This window comes from Choloepus didactylus, chromosome 5, assembly GCF_015220235.1.
Source record: "Choloepus didactylus isolate mChoDid1 chromosome 5, mChoDid1.pri, whole genome shotgun sequence".
Taxonomy (NCBI): domain Eukaryota; kingdom Metazoa; phylum Chordata; class Mammalia; order Pilosa; family Megalonychidae; genus Choloepus; species Choloepus didactylus.
The window spans coordinates 64147669-64168852 of record NC_051311.1 but is presented as its reverse complement, the minus strand read 5'-3'; the positions used below and the strand labels follow the sequence as shown (position 1 = coordinate 64168852).

General features: G+C 52.3%; 1 protein-coding gene across 1 annotated transcript in view; it reads left to right on the top strand.

The window, feature by feature from the left end:
* The window catches only part of SND1 (staphylococcal nuclease and tudor domain containing 1), a 462700-nt gene extending 460182 nt beyond the window's left edge, over positions 1 to 2518 (top strand). The window contains exons 23-24 of the mRNA XM_037836239.1: positions 1558 to 1602; positions 1890 to 2518. Coding sequence (XP_037692167.1) covers positions 1558 to 1602; positions 1890 to 1955 — 111 coding nt within the window. The 3' untranslated portion in view covers positions 1956 to 2518. The remainder of the gene's footprint in view (positions 1 to 1557; positions 1603 to 1889) is intronic.
* The last annotated feature ends 18666 nt before the right edge of the window (positions 2519 to 21184 follow it).

Sequence of the window (21184 nt, the reverse complement as noted above, 5' to 3'; positions counted from 1 at the left end):
CTTTGCATGTACCCCCAGGTAAAAGGCTAGAAAGTTTTTGCCAAGGGTGAGATGGAGAGGCTCAAAATCTGTCTTGCTCTCTCTTCCATTCTCACTTCCTTTTCTCTAACATAAAACTTCCAAGTCCATAACCAACTCCTAGCACCCAGTGCCACCCAGAGCCAGAGTTGTCCAGGAGGCAGCCAAGGGGTCCAAAAGACTCTGCCACAACACCCCTCCAACCTGTATGAAGAGACCCAAGATCTGGGGCTGGGAGTGAGTGCTGCCTCCACCAATTACGAAATGTCTGACCTCAGGGTAATCAATCTTTTGCAGTCTGAGTCTCCCACTCACCTGCCTTGCTGCTTCGCAGAGCCGATTGTGAGGATCAGGAGCTCTGATACCTGTGAAACCACCTTGCGCTGTTCAGTTCTTGACCATCAGCATTGGGCTCTGGATGCCAGGCATCTCCTTCCACTTGGCACCGTACACATCCAGGCCCCGTCCCTCGCCTCTCTCACCAAGCAGCAGACCCCACTACAGACCAGCCCCAACTCCCAGAGGAAGGCCTCAGCAGAGCCAAATCAGAGCCGCCTCCTTAAGGCAGGAACTGATTAGAGAGCAGTGGGCAGCCCCCAGATCTTCCCACACTCCCCCAGAGAAAAGCAGGGTGTGAAACCAGGTTCTCCTCTCCTTCGTCACTCTTCATCTTACCCATTGCTTTCCCTTGTCCTCGCCCCTCTCTCACCTTACCCCTCTCTCCCCAGCACCTCATTGGTTGTGCAAGTTGATGATTGATTTGGAACAAGACCAATATGATTCCTGCGATCTCTCCTCTTGAGAGGCCTGGCCCCTAACCCACCCCTGCAGCTCCCCCTGGAGACCCCAGTTTCCTAGGAGGTTAGCTTCAGTCCCTGTAGAATTAGAGATCTTAGTGGCCCCTTGTGTGACGCTCCCTGTAATGTCCCTGGCGTCTAGAAAACTCCTTTTGAGATACACGCCCAACATTTGTTCATTCATTCATTTCTTCATTCTTTCAGCTAACATTTATCAAGGGCCGACCATATATCAGTGAACAAAAGGGACTGAACGTCTTGCCCTTGTGGAGCTTACGTTCAAGCATGAGGAGACAAACAATGAAAACAAACAGAATAAATGAATGAATTAAATACAGTGTTAAAACATGACAAATACAATGGGGAAAAAATTTAAACAGAAGCAGAGGAAAGCAAATCGGGAGTGGGGAGGGTTTGTCATTTTAAGTGAGGTCATTTGAGGCTTCCTTAAGAAGGTGATGCCTTATCAGAGACTCAAAGGGGTGGAGTATCCAGCCAGGTGGGCATGAGGGAGAAGCATGTTTCAGGCAAGTGGAACTGCCAGTGCGAAGAGTCAAGGAACACGACAGAGATTGATGTGACCGTGAACTTTGGAATCTATCTGAGGAAACTTGGGATTCCCTGAAGGGTTTTGAGCGGAAGAGTGAGGCGGATCTGACCTAGACTTTGACAGGGTCATTCTGGCTACTGAGTTGGGAATACCCTTCTCTTGACCACCCCCTTTCTTCTCTTGTCTCTCTAGATCACAGAATACCTGAATGCCCAGGAGTCAGCCAAGAGTGCCAGGGTGAGCTTTCTTTTTTTTTTTTTTTTTAACTTTATTTATCAAAAAATTTTTAAAAAAAAATTTTCGAACAAAACAAAGGAACAAGAAAAACAAATAACCTAAAATAACTATATTGCTTCCAATATGTTCCTACCATACCCCGGGAAAATTAACAAACCATAGTCATCCCTGAGCATTGCCAAGGTGACTTTTCAGCCCTGGAGCCCAACGGTGCTGAGAGAGGGGGTCCTGGCCCTCGGGGGTGGAGCCTGCATCCCTGAAGGCGTGTACTCTGTTTTCTCCTACAGCTGAACCTGTGGCGCTACGGGGACTTCCGAGCCGATGATGCAGATGAGTTTGGCTACAGCCGCTAAGGAGGGCGTCGAGTCTACCCCCAGCACCACTCATGCCAACACCTCTTCCTCTGCTGGGAAAGGGTTTTCAACTCAAGAACCCAGAGAGGGGGTGTAGGTTGGGTTCAGCTTTGCTTCAGCGTATGGGAATGTCTTGTCGGGTGGAATCTGGGCCAGGGGTGGGGTGGAAGGAGCCAGAGGCCTTCTGGAGGCAGGGCCCTTGTCCTCTGGTTGACAGCACTGCCACCCGTAGTATCTCCCAAAAGAGATTTCGTGTTTTTATTTGGAGGTTCATGGGTTTTTGTTTTTTGTTTTTTGTTTTTAATTGTCTTCAAATCAGGAAGAAACATGAAAGACTGTCCTAGTGGAAGGAGTCATCCTGGCAGCCAAGGCCAGCTGCCAGCCAACTCCCCACCACTGTCCCAGACTGCCCTTCTTCCCCCAGCTCTGTCCAGCTGTTGATTATGTGATTTCTCCGATATGTCCATTTTCAAATGCCAACGTGTCCATATCTGTCCCCTCATCAGTCCTCCCCCATTCTGTATTTAAAGCTTTTGAGGCCTAATAAAATAGTACATGCTGTCTGCAGTCTCTGTTGATTATGGTGGAGCCCAGAGACTGGAATCTCGGCAGCCCCAGCCAGGGGGGACCCGGGCACTCAAAAGACCCCCAAGATAGTAACCCAGGTGCCTGGCCACACCCCCTTTAAATAGTGCCTGTGGGGGTATGCTGGGCAACTCTTTACTGTTCTGTGTGACTCCTGGAGCCTGGAGGGTGTCCCCTGGCACCATGGCCATCATGCGGAAGGCAGGGGGCTTCTCTTTTGACTCATCAGTCTGGTTCCTGGCTACTCTCAGGAAATTTGGAGATTTTGAGCTGCTCAACAAGCAGTGCCCGGGACCAGTCACACACCGTGAATGTCTACACAGCATGAAAGGCTGCACTCCTTCCAGCCAGACCCAGGCAGGGAATTGCTGGCCCCACTGGTACTCATCAGCTCCTTCTGAGCCCCTGCAAGGATCCAAAAGGGAACCAATCGAGACAAATGAAATGATTCCCCAAATTCCTGCTGTGCCGGGAATAAAAGCCAAACTTGATAGGCTAGCACAGAACAGATTAAGAATGGGCGCCCTTTTCCCTGCACAGCTCTCTTGACAGCCAGCTCCGTTAACAGTTCTTAGGCTCATTGGAGAAAAGAGCTGGAAGGACAAGGATGCTCAGAGGCCTGTGTGCTCCAGGTCAGTCCTTGTGTTTAACCTGACAAAGTGTTTCCCCAAAGGTTCTGAAGGTAGAGCTGAACCTAGAGCTCAGAAATCCCAGGCAACTTCTAGCCCACGGGGAAGGAGAGAAACCCCCAGAGCAGCTACTGCAGAGTACAGTTAGGAGCCTGCTACACTACTCAGGGAATGGCAAAGAGGAGAGATGGGATGTAGGTGTGTGTATGATGGGGAAGTGTCTGCTTCTGGTGTCCACAGTGCCCAGGAGATCTGCCTTGCATGCCGTCTCCCAGCCCTTTTTCTTCCCACACAGCAGCATCTCTGTGGCCTTGCCTTCCCCCGACACACACTCTGGTAAAATATAGTGGCACATCTTCCTGGCCAACCCACCCCTACCATCCCCATGTTCCACCTTGGCATTCTAACCTGGAGTAAGTAGTGCTCTAACCTGCCATGTAAGATTGGTCCTTTGATCTCGAGGGAAGTCGGTGGGGGTAGAGAGCCTGGCTGGCCAGCTCTGATTCCTAAGCCAGAGGTCCTGGGCCCCGAAATTACTGACTCCTGGCAGTTCTGCCCACAGAGTTCTGGCCCAGGCTTCCCACAGGGTTCCACTCAGGACTCTTGTCTTCAGATAAAAAAAAGACGTGCACTTCCTGTACCCAGGGTGTGCTGGTTAAGGGGAGGGGAGGAGGAGAAGGGTTGAGTCAGTGCAGCTCCAGATACCACTACACTTCTCTCCCTCTCAAGGGCTCACACTTTCTGCCTGTGGCCTCTCTTGTTTGGTCACACAAGTGCTCATATTCCTTTATGACCCAATAAACTGTGTTTGCCATGACTCAGTAGCACCTTAGAGGGCTTAGACCCAATCCATCTATCCCTACCCCTAGAGAGGCTGTCCTGCCCCCATCAACAAGCCCATTATTACCACAGTCTCTCATTTTATTTTTATCCATGGTGGAAGCCAGTCTTGGAAGAGACGCTAGTCTCACCCATTTCTCCACCTCCAAGATATGCCTGGTAGGGCAAGGAGGTAGGTCAATGTGTATTCACTAGGAGCACAATTGGCAGAGGGGCAAGATGCCAGCTGACTTTTTTATAAAAGAGTCTGAAATCATCTCCCTGTCTGAACTGTTGCCTTGGTTACATCTGTGCCCAAAGATAAACCCTCCTTTAGCTCTCCAGTGGAAATTATGCCTGAACCTTCCCACTTAGTATTTTCTTTCTCTTTTAAGTTTGGTTTACACAAAGGTCAGAGCATTCACCGAGGCAGGAAGGCACTGCTTCTCCTTGTCTGTTTATGGCCCAGCTTGTCTGATGCATTCTCAAGTTCTAGAATTTGCAATCACCAACTTGGCATTCCTCTCTCTGCACATCTGTTGAGTTCCTGAGGTTTGTCCTGGGCAGGGCTGGGGCTAGGGTAAAGCAACAAGACACCTAGGATGCAAAACTTAAGGAGGCACTCACTGGTGGTTATGCAAGTGCATCTGCATGTTTTATTTTTATCACATTGTTGAGGCCAGTCAGCACGGGCACTTGCACAGGCCTGTAAGTAACACAGAAAAAAAGCTCTCCAAAGGTTTTTTCCCCACCTTGTGTTAGAAAACGTGCTCCTTAGCTTCAGGATCGTAGACTGCTTCCCCATCCACCTTTCCAGTTGAAAAAGAAAATCTCTTGGGCGCTTATTACCTATCCATCCGTCTTTCCATCCATTCACCCACCCATCCATCCACTAAATGTGGATTGACACCCAGATAGTACCAAGCACAGCCTTGCGCCTGTGTATGCCAGAGCCACCTCTATAGGCTATGTGCTCTCCAGGGATGTGCAGTCTAGTTGTGGAGGAGGCAGCAGATGATCATAAGGTCCATAACAAGCCACGGCAGTGTCCAAGTGCCCCAGGATTTCAAGAGGCTAAGGCCCTGGCACAGGTGGCTGGGAAGCCTTCAGTGGGGAAGCGGGATGAGTTGGGGCTAACAGATGGCAGGAAAGCAACATCGCAAATTTCTGGCTGGGCTTTGGAAGGTTCCCAGTCTTTGAGGGTTGATGCAGTAGAGCCCAGGGTTTTGGATGGCCACCAGGGAAATATCCATGCAAGCGATGCCTCTGCTGTGACCCTCCTCTCCCTCCCCCTTGCCTGTGTGCAGGACCATTAGGGGAAGGCGGGCAGTGGAGGGGAGGACTCGCATGGCTGCCTCCACTCTATGTATTGGTTTGGTTATTTCCACATCCCGGGGAGAAAAGTCAATGGACCCCTGTTCTTGCATTAGCCCATGTTGGGAAGCAATAAGGAGGGGTTGGAGAAGTGGTGCCTCAAGAGTGGTTATTGATGTCCTCATTACAAGAGGATGCTAATTTAATTTGAACCTAATTACAGTGCACTACCCTGGGTGGCATGTGTTTTAATAATTAACGTCCTTCAGATGCGTAGGAGTATGATAATATTTACACTGGGTTGGCCAGCAGCCTGGGGAGGCGGGCTGGGGGCCCACACGCCACCCTCCCCCCAGACAGCTTGGCTGCTAGCAGGTGGGGAAGATGGCACATGAGTCTTGGTTGGGGAGTATCTTGTCCTTCCCCAGGAATGTGTTTGGGCCTCGTTTGCAGCCATTTTCCTGACCCAGCAGGCCACTTCGCTCTATGGGACACCAGGCTGGAATTCTGAAATACATCATCACTGGCACGATTGTTTCTCAGGGCTCCAGCTCCAGCCCCTCCTCCTTCATCCCACTAAATGCCTCATAGACCAGAGTCCTATATCTGGCTTCCTCTGTCTGCCTGGGCCCACTCAGGGAGCAGTTTATTTAAGGGGGTGCTTAGGAGGGAGGACATAGTGCTTCTTGGTCTTCTACTGATGCCTTTTTGTTTTTGTTTGTTTTGTTTTGTTTTGGTAACATCTGTAAGGAAATATACCTTCCAAAACATGCACAAATTATAAGGTACAACTCAGATTTTCACAAAGTAAACATAACCACATAAACAGCACACAGATCAAGGAACAGAACATCGTCCACACCTCATAAGCTCCCTCCCCAGTCACTCTCACTCCCGAAGGTATCCCTTCTCTTAACTTCTCTCCCAACAGATTAGTTGGGCCTGGTTTGTTTATTGTGTTTTTGTGTTTATTTGTATTGTTTCATTTTATAGTTTTGCCTGGTTTGGGGTTTTACATAAATGGAATCATATGGTATCTATTCTTATGTACCTGATTTCTTTAGTCAGTATAATGTCTGTGAAATTCATCTATGTTGTAAATGTAGCTTTAGTGTGTGTGTCCTTGTTTCTGTATATTTCATTGTATGAATACACCACTTCTTGATTGTTATAAAGGAGTCAGGCACCCAACAACCTGTGCTGGAGCCTGTGCAATTTATGGCAGTCCCTAAAGGGAAAATCTGCTCATCCTCACCGCCAGCCAGGGGTGCAGAGGGGCTCAGGAGGTGACATTATAGGAGAAGGGGTAGCAAGATGACAGGCAGTTCCACCCACCACAGTCCCGGAACAAACACTGTGGTTGCCAGTCTTTTGGAGATGGGGAAAGGATCCATCAGCAAGTTCTAGAAACCAAGCAGAGGAACCAGGGCCGTAAGAGATGGTCTGAGGGAGCTTCGGTGCCTACAAGAACTCTTGCTAAACCAGTGCGTCTCTAAGTGTGGTTGGCAGACCAACTACAGCCGAATCACCTGGGGTGCTTATTAAAATGCAGCCTCCAAAAATAGTGCTGGAACTTTATCAGGAGTGGAGGTAGGGAAAGTGAGCCAAAACCTCATCTATCATAGTACGAAGACAATGGGTAATGCTTGAAGTTGATAAAACAAGAACTAGCCTTTCATCTAGCAGGAAAATGGTAACTACCAGAAGATCTAAAACGTGATTAGAACTAGTTGCCCATAGGTAGCACAACTGGGGATGGGAAGTACTGTTTTTATTATAATTCCCTGTGTAGTCTAATTTTTTAACCACAGGCAAGAGTTTCTGGTGATTATTTAAATGCATTATCAGGTAAATATGCCTATATCTAGGTTCCACTCCAGACCTTATCTCAGAAGCCCCGTGGGCCTGGGAATCTGCACTTTAACAAGCTCCCTCGGTGACTCTGATGAGTTCTCAAATTCAGGAATTAGCTAGCACTGTCCAGACTCATTTTACAAGATGAAGAAAGACAAAGTGACTTGCCCAAGGTCACTTACTAATGGCAGGGCCAGAAATAGAAAACCAGTCTCCTGGCCCCAGGCCTGTGATTTTTCTCTACATCATGGCTTTCACCTTGGGTGTCCGTCTCAGTGGGCCTGGCCCTCAGGGATCTCAGGGACTTGCAGGGGCCTGGCTCAGCTGAGGGCGGCTGGGGCCCCTCCTCCTGCCGGCCCAGAGCCCTCAAGCGGGCAGACCACGTGTAGCCAGAGTCTGCCTGTAACACCCATGCTTTGTGAAGGGGCATTACAGAAACTGGCACAGGCAAAGGATACAGCTGCTCCTGCCGCCCTGCTGGCAGCAGCATCTTTTGAGGAATTTTCTCAGAATGGGAAGGGGCCTGCCCGGAGCTATCCACGCTCTCCTGAGCCTTAGCATGTAATGAGCCACTAGTTCCAGGCACTGTGGTAAGGCTGGGATAAGAAGACAAATACGTCCTGGCCTCGTGGGGCTCATAGTCTGAGAACAGATACTAATTATAGATAAACCTGATTAACTTTACCTTAAAAGCTGTATGCACAAATGCCATGGCGTTAGCTTGTCAAGTTGACAGTGTGTGCACCCTGTCATCTAGCAATCGGCCTCCTGATTCTGTGGTCAAGGGACACTCGCACATGTAAGAACACACCCAGCAGGAGTCACGTGCAAGAGTGTTCATGGTGGTTCTCCTCCTAATGACAAAACCTGCCACGAGGTGTACCCACACAGTGGATTATTATCCAGCAACAGAAAACAAGGGACTATGGCCACAAGCAATCCATAGAAAAATGTTAAAAAAACAATGTTGAATGAATAAATCATGTCTTGGAGGAATTTATACAATATGATACCATTATATAACATTCAAGACCAAATAATGTATAGCTGAGATATACATCTGTGTTGAGCAAGCATATAGTTAATTGTCCAAATAGGATGTTTTTCAGAGTAAAAAGGGATGCTGTTAAATCATTACATCTAGACCACATTACAACTGGACCACATCTGTGTAGTTTCTAAACATAAGCTAGAAACCTTAGATATGGGTAAAAATGCACCAAACCATAAAAGCCAAGAGATGAAAAACAGAACTCACCACAGTGGTCCCCTCCAGGTGGGATTGGAACAGACATTGGGGAGATGGACGTTTACTAGGTAATGTTCTAAGTCTTGTCCTGGGAGGCGTGTCCATAGACATTCGTTATATCATTAAATAAAGTGGTGGGGAAGCCCAAAGGAGAGCAAATTATTTTTTCCTGGGAGTCAGGTAGGGATGATGGTCAGAGAAGCATCAAATAGGGGCACTTCTTCTGCCAAGGAGAGTCGTGGAAGATTCCAAAGACACGGTAACAACTCCCACAGGAGTTTACCAAGTGAAGAATAGGAAAACAGTGAGCTAAGCTCTCTCCCCGCTGCTGGGACTCTTGAGAAGGCTGTTTGGGTTCCCGTGTAGTGTGTGTCCCCCGGAACTGAAGACCAAGACTTGGGCCTTGTCCTCAGCAGCCCTGGAATATACAGCTGGGAAAAGCAGCTGGTGGGAGAGGGGAGAGCTGAGCAAGGCCTGCACAAGAACTCATTTGAGTTCAGGGTTCCCAGATCATTTTTTTAATTGCACAGATATCAAGTGTACATCTCATGGATTTTTACATATCTAAACACCCATAAGCATCAACATCCCAGAAGGCTCCCCGGCAGCCCCTCTCCCCCTACAAAGATAGCCACTGTTTTGACCTCTATCACCATAGTTTTGGCTGTTCTTGGTGGTATCAGGATCTTTCTTAAAGACAGTTTCCCTCAGAGCAGTCCTGGGGAAGTGAGGTGGCCACACGGTTTCTAGGGACCTTGGCCAGAGCCCCTAGGCTAGAGGTGACACTGGTCAGGATGGGGACCTCAGAGCCCCACCATGGCTGCCTCAGGACCTTGGACAAGGCCAGCGGGAGGCAAGGTCCCCATGTCCACCGCCTGAGGGCCTTGGCTGCATCCAGCCTGGTGATGCAGATCAGTCATCCCAGGTCGATGGAGGCAGTGGGCCCAGCAGCCGTGCCATGGGAGCGGGTGACATTGGTAAATTCAGTGAACTGGCAGCCTCGGTCTGTAAGAGTCACCCGGCTCCCAGGGCCTAGGAGGAAGGCCAGCTCCCCCTTTACTTTGGGGCAGATCTCAGCCTGTCCCACAGCTGTCCAAGTGCCACAAGACCAGGCCGGGTGAGTGTGTGTGGCCAGGGGACAGAGCCTGTGGCATTTACATTTCATCTTCTCAGTTGTCTGCATTGAGGGAGGAGAGCTAAAGCCACAGCTAAAATAGAAGGCCTTTCTGTTTGGCTTTGGAATGTGTTTGCACACTCAGCTCACGTGTGGCAGGGGATGTCCCTGAGCTTCGGGGGTTTCACAATAGAGGAAATGATGAGGATGGGGATAGGGGATGCCAAGCAGTCCGGCCTTCACATCGCGCTGCAGCCAGCCACCCTCGCTGAGTTGGCCTCTCTCGGCCACCCTCTCTCCAGGCTCTCCTGCAGTGGGTGGCCAAAGAATTTCTTGCTGGGCCTCAGGCTGCTGTCAGAGGTGGGGTCAATAGATGTCAACCAGATTAGAAGTTATTTAACTGAGTTGATGCTGGCAGAGAAGTTGGAGGGGGAACATATCTCAAGGAACCAGAGAAGTACAGTAGTTGAGGGCATGGGCTGTGGGTTTAAGTCCAGCTTGCTGTGTACTAGCTGAGTGCCCTTGGGCAGGCTAACTAACCTCTCTGAGTCTGTTTCCTCATCTGTAAGCCAAAGATAAAAAAGATTCAAGTACCTGCCTCTAAAGGTTGATATTAGAAGTAAGTGAGATCCTGGCATATGGGGCCAGGCAGATCCAGTGTTCAGTAAGTGGTAGCTCCCATAGCTCAGGGAAGACACAGTGCAGCAACCTGCCTGCATCCAGACAACCAGCGCCTCTCCGTGCTCAGGTGGGAGGTTGGGTAGCCTTGAATCACCTAGGTGAAGGGAACTGGGAATGACACGCTCACACCCAGAGACCTGGAGGCTCCTACCTGTGAGCAGAGTTGGGGCTGAGGCCAAATGGGAGCCAGAGCCAGGGGTGTCAGGAGAGGAGGGGGAGGGAGCTGGGTCACTTGGCACAGAGTCCCTAGCTGTCTCCAGTGAGGTCCCAACACCTGCCCAGCTCCAGTTGTGGAGTGAGGGGAAGTGGGAGCTTACACCCAGAGCAGGGGGCTGGCTCCTTCCCAGTTCTGTATCTGAGTCAGGCCTCCAGCCCACATGAGCAGTGACACCTGTTCACGCCAGGCACTGAAGACACTGCACAAACAGCACGGGGTCCTGATCTGATGGACTACCAAGAGGGCATGTGCCCATACTCAGCTGGGCATGGAAGGCTGCTATACCAGCCCAAACTGACCCGTGGACACCTCCTCTTGGGCCTAAAACCTAGATCCAGCTGGCAGAAGGGAAAGTTGGTGGTAGGAGTTAATGTGTTCCTGTGTGGAAGTCTCTTGCAACAACCAATCAGAGTAGCAGACCTGATAGCCTGCACCAGAAAATGAACCCTCCCCTCTAAAGTGGGTGGACATGGCTCCTAGAAAGACCCTTAGGGGACAGGGCAGTGCTAGGAGAGTGGGGCGATGAAGTGTGAGCCAGTGCAGCCCCCACCCCCAGTGGGAAGCTCAGTGCTGGAGGTCACTGGGGCCCCCCAACTAAGGGGGGCAGCCAACATCAGAGCTCCACGCTTTCTGCCTCCTGCCTCAGAGACACCGGCCTTGGCACACCAGCCCCAGCAGGGCCTCCTTCTCGGACCCCGGTGCACAGGCCCCATTAGTGTGAAAGGGGATGCGGGGGTTCCTGGTGGGCAGGAAGTACTGGCACCCATGTGCGGGCACTTACTGAACCCTCATCATGTTGCAGCGCAGCCCTGAGGTCTGAGGGGCACACTGGGACCTCATGGTGTGTGACTGGTGGAAACATTCCCATTTTATAGAGAAGGTGACTGAGGCCTGGAGAGGTCAGTGCCTGGTCTGAGACTACACAGGGTGTGAGGGAGATGAGGCACGAGCATTCAGCCACTTATGTGACCTCTTTGGCCCCTAATGAGAGAATGAGAGGAACCTGTATGGGCAAAGGCACGGCCAGAGCTGGGTTTCCCCAAGCCAGCTGTGAACATCTATTGTGGGGTAGAGGACTGAAGTTTACAGAACCGGGTCCACAAGAGGCAACAGCCCTCACATTCTGGGCAGTTTAGAGGGAACGGGGCATCGCTGCAAACTAGCCTGGCCTCCTTTGTAGAAGACAGCTCCCAGGGTGGGACACAAGGCAAAGATCACAGCGCCTTGTCTGATCAATTGATGGTGGCTCCCTGGGGTGCTGTGTAGCAAAGGATTTGAAGGTCATGCCAGAAAGTCAGCTGTAATCAATTATTGATGTCTGCCAAGAGCATGGGAAGGGGGAGTGGTGGAGCTTGTCTCATATATATGCTATCCTTGTCTTGGCGTTTTCATGGGGAGGACTTTGGGAATCCTCTAACCCCACCCAAGCAGGAGGCACCTCCATAGCGTCCCTGACTGCAGGCATCGGCCTCTGATTGAACGGAACCCTGGAGACTCCCTGTAAGGCAGTGGGGACAGACCTAGTCAGTTTTTACCCTGTCACTGCCACCATGTAGCAGTTTAATAAACACATGTTAAACACTTTTTCTGTGCTAGGCACAAAAAACATCCACTGCTGCACCAGTCAAAACTTAGCAAGACCAGTTTTCTTGGGGAGGGAAGAAAGGCAGAGACAGGGAATTCTCCAGAAGCTGGAAGAGGTCAGGTCCTGAACCTGGAAGTGACTGAGCTCCTTGGGCTGTGTGCATTTCCTGAAGAACAACCTTCCATTTTCCTCTGGTGGAGGCGGGACTGTCGGGTCAGCAGGCCCTGCAGCGGCTCTTCTCACACTAACTAAGGTACTGATGCAGATTCTGAGTCAGTTGGTCTAAGGCCAGGCCAAGGATCTGCATTTCTAACAAGCTGCCAGCAGGTGTTTAGGCGGCTGGACCACACTGTGAGCAGCAAAGCTCCCCCTTTTTCAGGCCAGAGGTGCCAGGAAGAGGTAGGGAGAGAAGCCTACCTGGGCCTGAGTTTGCAGACAGGGAGAGAACACCTCTCTTGCTACACAGAGCCAAAAAGCTGACGGAAGGAGCCAGACTCTTCCCTGCATGGCTCTGCAGGATGACCTGGCCTAGGGGAGGGACAGGGGCTGGTTAAGAAATAATCTCTTTTTCCCAGAAATGCCAGGGACGATATCGAGAGTGCCGGCAGAGCTACACTCTAGAGTGTGGGCTCTCTCTGAGCTATGAGCCCCCGGATATAATCATGACGTTGGTGACAGTCAATGGGAGCCCTCGGCCAATTGCTTCATGGGTGGCACTATGAGGGAAAGACTTTGGCCCCTGTTTTACATATACTTCTAGAAGGCGGACCACGGCTTAATAATCTGTGTCTCTGTATCCCCAGCACTGGGTCTGTTGGTAGCAAGTACTTGAATGTTTTCTGACCAGCACTGGGTCTGTCGGTAGCAAGTACTTGAATGTTTTCTGATTGAATAATTAATGAATGAGCAGCTGAAGCGCAGCTCAGCCCAGGCAGAGAGTACTGCACGGGGCCTCCAGAGGTTGGAGAAACAAGGTTCTGAGCCCCCAGGACTCCACAGCTCCCTGCATCCTCCCCATCACCAGCACCACCGCCAGGCCTTGGCAGGACTTGACCTGAGTGGGTGGTCTGGGAACCTGTGTCCAGCCTTTGCTGGTTGGAAACAGAGAAATCCCTAAGCCCTGTATTGCTCCAGGTGGATGCTTCCTTAGTTCTGGAAAGTTGTAGACCTGCTGCACCGAGGGCCGGTAAGACCAGGTCTGGCAAAATTTGGGGTGGTCAGGCCCCCCAATTACCCAAATGGGTAATACATGGCCTACCCCGGGCCAGCCCCCGCGGCAGGCAAGTCACGGGACTGCATCCCACGGTCACCTTGCAGTGTGCCCTGGTCCAAGGGCGCCGACCGACTCGGGACTACAACCCCTCCCACCGCCCTTGCAAGCTCGGGCCGCGGCGCCCCCTAGGGGCGCAGGCGAGGCGGCGGCGTCAGTGACCCGCTCTGCTAGGGAAGCGGGTTGACGCGGCAGGACCCGGGCGGTGGGCAGCCTTATGGGGAGCCATGCCCAGCCGGGTGGCGGATCTTCCATGAACACTCGCCGCTGGTTTCCGAGCAGAGGTTGCGGGCTCGCTGGCCTGGTTTGTGCGGGAGCTTCTCTGTGCCACCCCACCCCCCCCATCAGAAACCCTCAAAGCCTTCCAACCGGAAATAATGGTTCCCCCCATTTTGCAGTTGAAGAAACTGAGAACCGAAGAGGGGAAGGAACTTGGGCAAGGTCTCAGAACTGAGCTGCGGGACCGGGGTTGGAGTCGGGCGCCTGGCTGCGGGCGTCCCTGCCCACCGCGCGCGCCCCCTCCCCTCAGGGCGCCCCTCTTCTTTCCCTGCCCCTCGCGTTCCAATCCCGGCCGGGGCGCCGCAGGTTGGGGGTCCGCCTTGGCTCACATCCACTAACGACAGGACACTGTGTCATTAAGAGGGGGAACGGAGCCCGCGGCTGATTCGGGGAAATCGCTCGCCGAGGAGTCTCCCAGGAGCTGTCGTGGAGCGCCCCGGGGTCGGGGAGGCGCGGCGGGGGCGCTAGACCGTCCTGGGCTCTTCGCCCCACCTCGGGCCGGGCCGCCGGAGGCTCCACTTCGCCGAGGCGCGGGACCTGTGAGTGCAATGGCTGCGCCTCGTCTGCAGCTAGGTCCCGGCAATGGGGGTTCCGCGCGTGCCTCAGCAGGTGCCCAGAGCGGCCCCGCAATAGTCCGGTGCGGTGCAAGAGGCCCGGCCCCTCGGCTCCAAGGCCCAGGAGGCCCAGACCTCAGCCGCCGGGCGCTGGAAGCCGCTTCTCCCGAGCGCCCAGGGCGCCCTCGGCCCCAGCGCGGGAGAAACCCACTGCTTCTCCACTGGCCAGATGTGGCCCCGCGCGACTTAGTCTCCTGGTCCCTCCACCAGTACCTCCCCCTCCCCCCGCAGGGCCCAGGTCCCTGGGGACGTCTTATCACTTGTTCTTAACTATTCTTCCTCCGCCCCCTCCCCGCCCCCTGTCGCGGGAGCTGTGATGAGGCACCTGATCGCTCTCCATCTCTTGTTGGTTTACACTACAGATAACCCTCAATAATGCCCTCATCCATCAGGATGACAGAGACACAAATAATCTGGGCTAGTGCTTCTCGAAGTCCGGCTTCTGGACAGCCCCACTCCAGATCTCCTGAAACAGAAACGCTGGGAATGGAGCTCAGCAGGTGATTCTGAAGCCCATTAATGTTGGAAAACACTGATGTAAACATTTATTCTTTCATTCATTTGTCACCTGCCTACCTAGAGCTGCCAATGGAGAAGGGACCCCCCCCGGGGGGGTGCCTCGAGCTGCTGCCCAGCCTCCTGATCACTCCCGAGGCACTGTCCAGTAGCTTTTGGATGGCAGACAGAGGCACTGGGAGCTGGGAAAGAGCCCCCGCATCCAGGCCAGGAAGGAGGTGAATGGCTGCTATGGTTTGCCTGGGGTGGGGAGAAGCTGTACTGGGTTCACAGCATTCACCATCATAGCTGTAAGGACAGAGAAGCGACTCTCCTCTGCCCTGGCGAGTAAGGATAGAGTGTCCGGAGGGTCGGGGGTCCTTTGCCCTCTGCAGCAGGGAGGCAGCCTGAATGGGTGGGCAGCCAAGGGTGGGAATTTTTCTGCAGGGGGTGAAGCATTCATTCGGCTCTTCCAAAGTAAGGCTCATATGGGCTGCCCACCTGGGAGGGAGCACAGTGAGAGGGATTCAATGTGGGAAAGGTCAGAGTTCTGAAAGGGAAGCTTCATGGGGTGGGGGCTTCCCCAGGCAATGAGGGAACAGGGGAGGGGCAGCCCCATGATCCTCACGGATCAAGCCAGTGGGGCTTACATCCGGGCACAGAGCACAGCTTTCCTTGGCTGCACCCTGGCAGGCCATAGGGATATGCTGTACCCTCTCTAGGGTCATGTGGGAGGGGCTGGAGTTCCTCCCCTTTCCTGCCCCACTTGGGGGCTTCAGGTATGAAACCACAGACCCCACTCCCACCCCAAATTGTGGCATCACCATGAACCCAATGCTGCCTGTTGGTATTTTGGGTACCCAAGAACCCTGCCTGCCTTGAAGTGATGGCTGATATTTATACCCATGCCCTGCTCTGATCTCAGGGAAAATATCTCACCATAAGTTGGCATGCCATGGCAAACAATTAAAAGAGAAAAATAAACCTCTGTGCAATCTCGGGGTGCTCGGAAATGAGGAATTACAAAGTGGCAGCATGAAAAAATTATATAAAAATCTATTTTTACATCACAATAATGTGCTTTTATACGGGTAGTAATTTCTGGATGTGCAATAAAGTGGCTTTTACATCAGACAGAATCAGAGTTTATAGGCGATCGGTGCTTTTATCTGGGAAAATATAACTCACTCGTCCTCACGCCATCCATCCTGCAGGCAGCAGGCCTCATATTCCCCAGCACTATCCTTATTGAGGAAATAATTATGCAATTAAAGTGTCAGACCTTTGGCCCTCCAGGAACACCCAACTACATCTTCTAGCCTCTGTCATTCGCTCCTTCCCCAAAGTGGGACAGGCCATGGGTCAGAGCAGGGTGGTGGAGGGGCCAGGCAGAGGCTGGCCACCATCTCCCTTGGGTCAGAGGGGATCCTGGTGGGCTCAGAGAAAACTCCAGAAAGCCAGCAAGCACTTCACAAACACGGAGGGGCTGCTACAGGCTGGGCACAGTGCTGGAAACCTGGGATCTTGAGCCTGGCTCCAAGAGCTCACGGTCTGTGACAGCTACGCCACGGGCAGGGGTTAAAGCCATGGCAGAGGCAAATCCAGGGGTGGGGTGGGGCAGGGCACTGACCTGAGGCCTCTTGTATTAGTTAGGGTTCTCTAGGGAAACAGAACCAATGAGAGATATCTGTAAATATAACATTTTGTAAAAGTGTCTCATGCAACTGTGGGTATGCAGGAGTCCAAATTCCATAGGGCAGGCAGAGAGCTGGCAACTCCAATGAAAGTGTTCGATGAACTCAGGAAATGCTTCCCTGGCTAGCCGAAGAAGTGAAGGTCCTCTCTCTCCCTTAAAAGTCTTCAACTGATTGGATTAAATCCAGCTGATTGAATTCTCTCATTGGGAAAGACACACCTTTCATTGATGTAATCAGTCACAGTTGCAGTCAATTGACTGATGATTTAATAAACCAGCCACAATTGTCCTTGCAGTGACGGTTAGGCCAGTGCTTGCTTGACCAGACACCTGGGCATCACCACCTGGCCAAGTTGACACATGAAAGTAACCATCACACCTCTATGGAGGAGGGGACTAGGTAGTTGAAGGGGTGGGGACAGAATGTATGAAAGCAGGTCCTGAGAGGGCAGGCCCCCAGCCCAGGTTTCTGATTGGGATAATGAGACAGACATATTAGAGGACATGGAAGCTGTCCTCAAATGCAAAATGTTAGTGCCGGATCTGTCCTTAGATAGTCTAACCCACTGCAGGAAATAGGGGACATATACAAGGTGGGTAATTGAGTGCTCAGTAAAGGAATATTCACAAGGGCATATAGGCAGAGTTTAGGGAAATCACCCTAAAATAATCACCCCTAGGCCTGAAGGAGCAAGGTTTCAGGGCGATTCACAGAGCCCCAAGAGTAGCTGCGTGGAGAAGGCCATCAGGAGACAGCCCACCCATGGTGACCTGATTCCTATTGCTTGAAAAGTTGAGAAAAGAAGGCGTAAGGGAATGAGACATGCGTCTGATACATTTTGAGAGAGAAAGAAGCCAGAGGAGTAAAACCCTACTGTCCTCTCCTGCTGCCCTCTAATCTGCAGGCACCTCCCAGGGGCCATCCCCACCCAGAAGCCAGAGAGCTAGGAGGCTGGGAGGCCGCCCAGACAGCTCAGCCTCCAGGGCAGAGAGCAGGGTGAAGGGTGCAGAGTGGAGCTGGACGGACAAATGGAAGACATCCTGCACAGACCCACACTGGGAATTATTGAACAGTCTGGGAATTAGGCAAACACATAACTGTCCTTTAATGATCATGATTACTATTGCCATGCTGTGAAAACATCATTCTTCTCTTCTCCCATTTTTAGTTCACCAGAACTTAAACTCAGTGTCAGCCTCGACAGGCCTACGTGACACTGGTGCTGTTTCTTGGCCAGGGAGCCCGTATGATATGGTGGAAATGACTTCCCTCCAGGCAGAGTCGATGGGGGGAAACCAAAGTGGCCATTATGGAAAGTGAAATGGCAATTCTGAGACAAAGTCAGGCTGTTTCTCCCCTGCGGTGCAGCATTTCTGTTCCTTCCCAAAGAAATCCCCCCCACACTCTCATCAGGGGACAGGCTTGAGGACATTTATGGGGATATTCCTTGTGGTGGTGGGAGATGCAGGGCCTGGCAGACTGGGCAGGTAAAATGTGGTGGCAGCAAGCCATGGACTCTGCAGCAGCTAAAAGCCAGGAAATAGCTGTTCATAGAACATAGAGGAGTCTTAAAAACAGGGCTGAGTGGAAAGAGTAAAAGAGAAAATGAGATCCATAATTCTGGACCACTTAAATAGATTAAAGATACATGCACACATGCACGCGCGCACACACACCGGCAAGCACTCTTACAAAACCCAGACCCATGGTTGGAATGGTTGGCTTCAGAGAGGAGAGAGAGAGGAGGGGAATGGCTTTCACCAGGGATAAACAAACAACCCAATCAATAAAAACAGCATGGACTCAGGAGACAGAACACCTGGGTTCAAAGCAAAGCAGCTCACCACGTGACCTTGGGCATGTTACTCAGTTGTTTCACCTGTAAATGAGGAGGTTACCAGTCATAAGTAAATCCTGAGGCATGTTTATGTGACCTAGGCCTGTCTGAAACCCTGGGCCAACAACACCTGTGCCCAGGTAGGAGTCCATAGAGGCCTTTGGCCCCCCAGTTGCAGGACAAGGCTGGGGGAATTGGGAGTCAGGTGGGTAGGGGGTGGGGGGTCGTTGGGGCTTCCTGGAGGCGGCCTAGAAGCAGCCGGGCACGCATGCGTCTATGTGTGCAGTCAGTACACACAGAATGGTGTCCAGGCCTCTGACAAAAGCCCTCGACCCCAAAATCTCTCTCCCTGCCTGCGGAGGACTGACAGTCCATCCTTGGGGATTCCTTTTTTTGTATTAAAGCCTGTTCTCCACTAAAATGCAAAATCCATCCCTCACCCCACCCCATTTTGTTGTTAGCAATCATTAACAGTTTCAGTCATTAACTTCCAAGTTGGTTTGAATTTGTTTGTAGAATTAGCTAGCTATCACCTGAAAAGCTGAGAAAAGAGGCCTGAGGGAACAAGACGTATCTGGTGCATTCTGTTGGGGAAGAGAGAATGAGTTTACAGAGAACCTGAGTGTGGAGGGAGCTACCCAAGGTGGGTGGGAGGCTACAGCGGAGGGCCTGTGCTCCCAAGGAAAGGCACCTCAGCTTGGAAAGGGCTCCAAATGGAGGCAGGAGAGGTGAAGAAAGCATTTTGCCAGGAGCTGCCCAGAGGTCCTGAGCCTCCAGCTCCCTGCCCAGGCCGGGTGGGGTCCTGGGCAGCAGCGTCTCACCTGGTTTCTGGCCTGGAGACCTTCCCGTTCGTCACCTGCTCATGCCTCTGCCAGGTGGTACACATCCTGTAGGACTCAAATCTCTTTTATTAAATCCCCTCTCTTCATATTTCTTCTTATTTCCTGTCTTTCCTGCCAGGAGGGAGGAGAAGGGCTTGATGTAAACCTTTTCCCTAACCTCAGGGCTCAGACATCAGCCATCCTCATTTGCACTAGGACTGGGAGATGAAAGACCAGCCCAGCAGAGATGCAGTGCTCAGGCAAACAGTGCCTCCCGGCAGCCTCGTGCCCTCTGACCTTGCTGCCCCTTGGCCTTGTTGCCCTGCGGTTAAGGGAGAAGTCTAAACATTAGCATCTCCACAAGTCCCTGGCTGACCTGGTCCTGCCCATGCCTCAGGCTATTTGGCAGAAAAGGGCAACTGAGGCAACAAGCTGCCTCTGCTCTCCTTGGGACCGAGGGGCCTGGGCAGCAGCTGCACCAGCCTGGGCAGAGATGGGGCAAGAAGCCGGGCTGATGCCTGCCTCTCGCATCGTGGTGGCAGCCTTTCCCGATGCCCCCTCCAGAGCCAGAGGGCGTGAAGCACGGAGCAGTGTGGGAACACCTGAGGTCCCGGGACTCCTGGCCGGCTCACCCTGCCGCCACCCCCTCTGCCGTGCCCTAGGGAGATGGGATCTCCTCCTTCTGCTTCTCAGGCTGCAGGCTCTCGAGCCTGTGTCCCTTCTTGTTGATTTCATGCCCCATAAGATGGGCAATCAAAAATAATAGACACACAGCAATCTGCCCAGGGACTGCCACTGCAGCGGGCGGCTGCTGAGGTGGCTGCCTGGAAAAGAAACCAATTCCCAGCCCTGGTGGGGAGAAAAAACAGCATCAGCAAGGAGCGGGGGCTGCATCTTGGTCTGCAAAGCCCCAGCCAATAAGTGGGCTAAAAATAAGCAGCCTCTCCCTGCTGCAGCAGCGCCCTCCTTTCCCTGACTTGAGCTGGCCACGTGGGTTTCTCCATCTCCGGCCGCAGTTCTCGTCTCCATGCAGCTGTCTGTCGGCTCTCCGGTGTCACCCCTCACCCCTCCACTCTGGCAGCTTCGGCCACAATTGCCCAGCCCATCCCAAGCCCCAGACCTGAGCAGGGGAGCCATGGTCGCCCCTACAGCCTGATTGGGGTAGTGGGAATGGGGCAGCACGGGCAGAAGGAGAGATGAGGAGGAGGTGGGTCCTGTGACTCCAGGGCTTCCAGAGTGGCCTCAGCCCGGTCATTCAGCCCAGGCTGCCTCCTGTCAGCACTGGTATCAACTGTCACTGGTGGAGGACACATTCTGAGCACCCATGTTGGAGATGGGCCCCTTGGGAGCCCAAAGATTAAGCCCCCAGGGTCTGTCTGCCTGTGCAGGCAGAACCCTCGCTGGGGCAGTCTCTCTCTGAGCTGTCCATGGTGCTCAGGGAGTTAGGTCCCAGGGCAGGGCCTCTGACAGAGTCCAGGAGGTACGTGTGAGTGTGGAAAAAAATGAGTCGGTTTTTGTTTTCATTTTCGTTTTTGTTTTTTTTTTAAACAGAGAATGAACATTTTAGTAAGAAATTGAGTGAGTGAATGTTCTGCAAAGGATCCACCTGGGGGTAGGGATGGAACATGGATTTATCTCAATTATACTGCCATTGCTGAAAACATTTCAATAAAGCCTCTTTTGAAGTAGAGGCTGAATGTGAGCAACACAGAAAGAGCCCCGATATTGCTGCTCAATCACACGCGGCATGAACTCTGCAGGGGAGCCCTTCGTCCCCTCCACCTTGGGATCAGGCACACCCAGGACCCAGGCACCTGCCCCACCTGCTGGGTCCAGCTGGCCCTGGGCTCACAACACCAACCTGGAGAACTGCCAAAGCCTTCCAATCACCTCCTGCTTTCAACTCCTTGTCCTTCTTCAAGAGCAAATCATTCTACTCTCCATCTTAAAAACTTTCAAGGCCTTCTCAGAATGCTTGGCCTGACCCTTTTCAGCTACTCCAACTTACTCCTTCACCCATTACCCCTGCCCCCATGCACCCTCCTCCTCGGCATCCTACGCCTCCTTTAGCAAACTAAATGGCCTGCAGTCCTTTAATTGCTCCTAGCTCTCCATACCTCTGTGCCTTTGCTAAAGGTGGCTCCTGCTTCCTGAAACAACCTTTTCTGT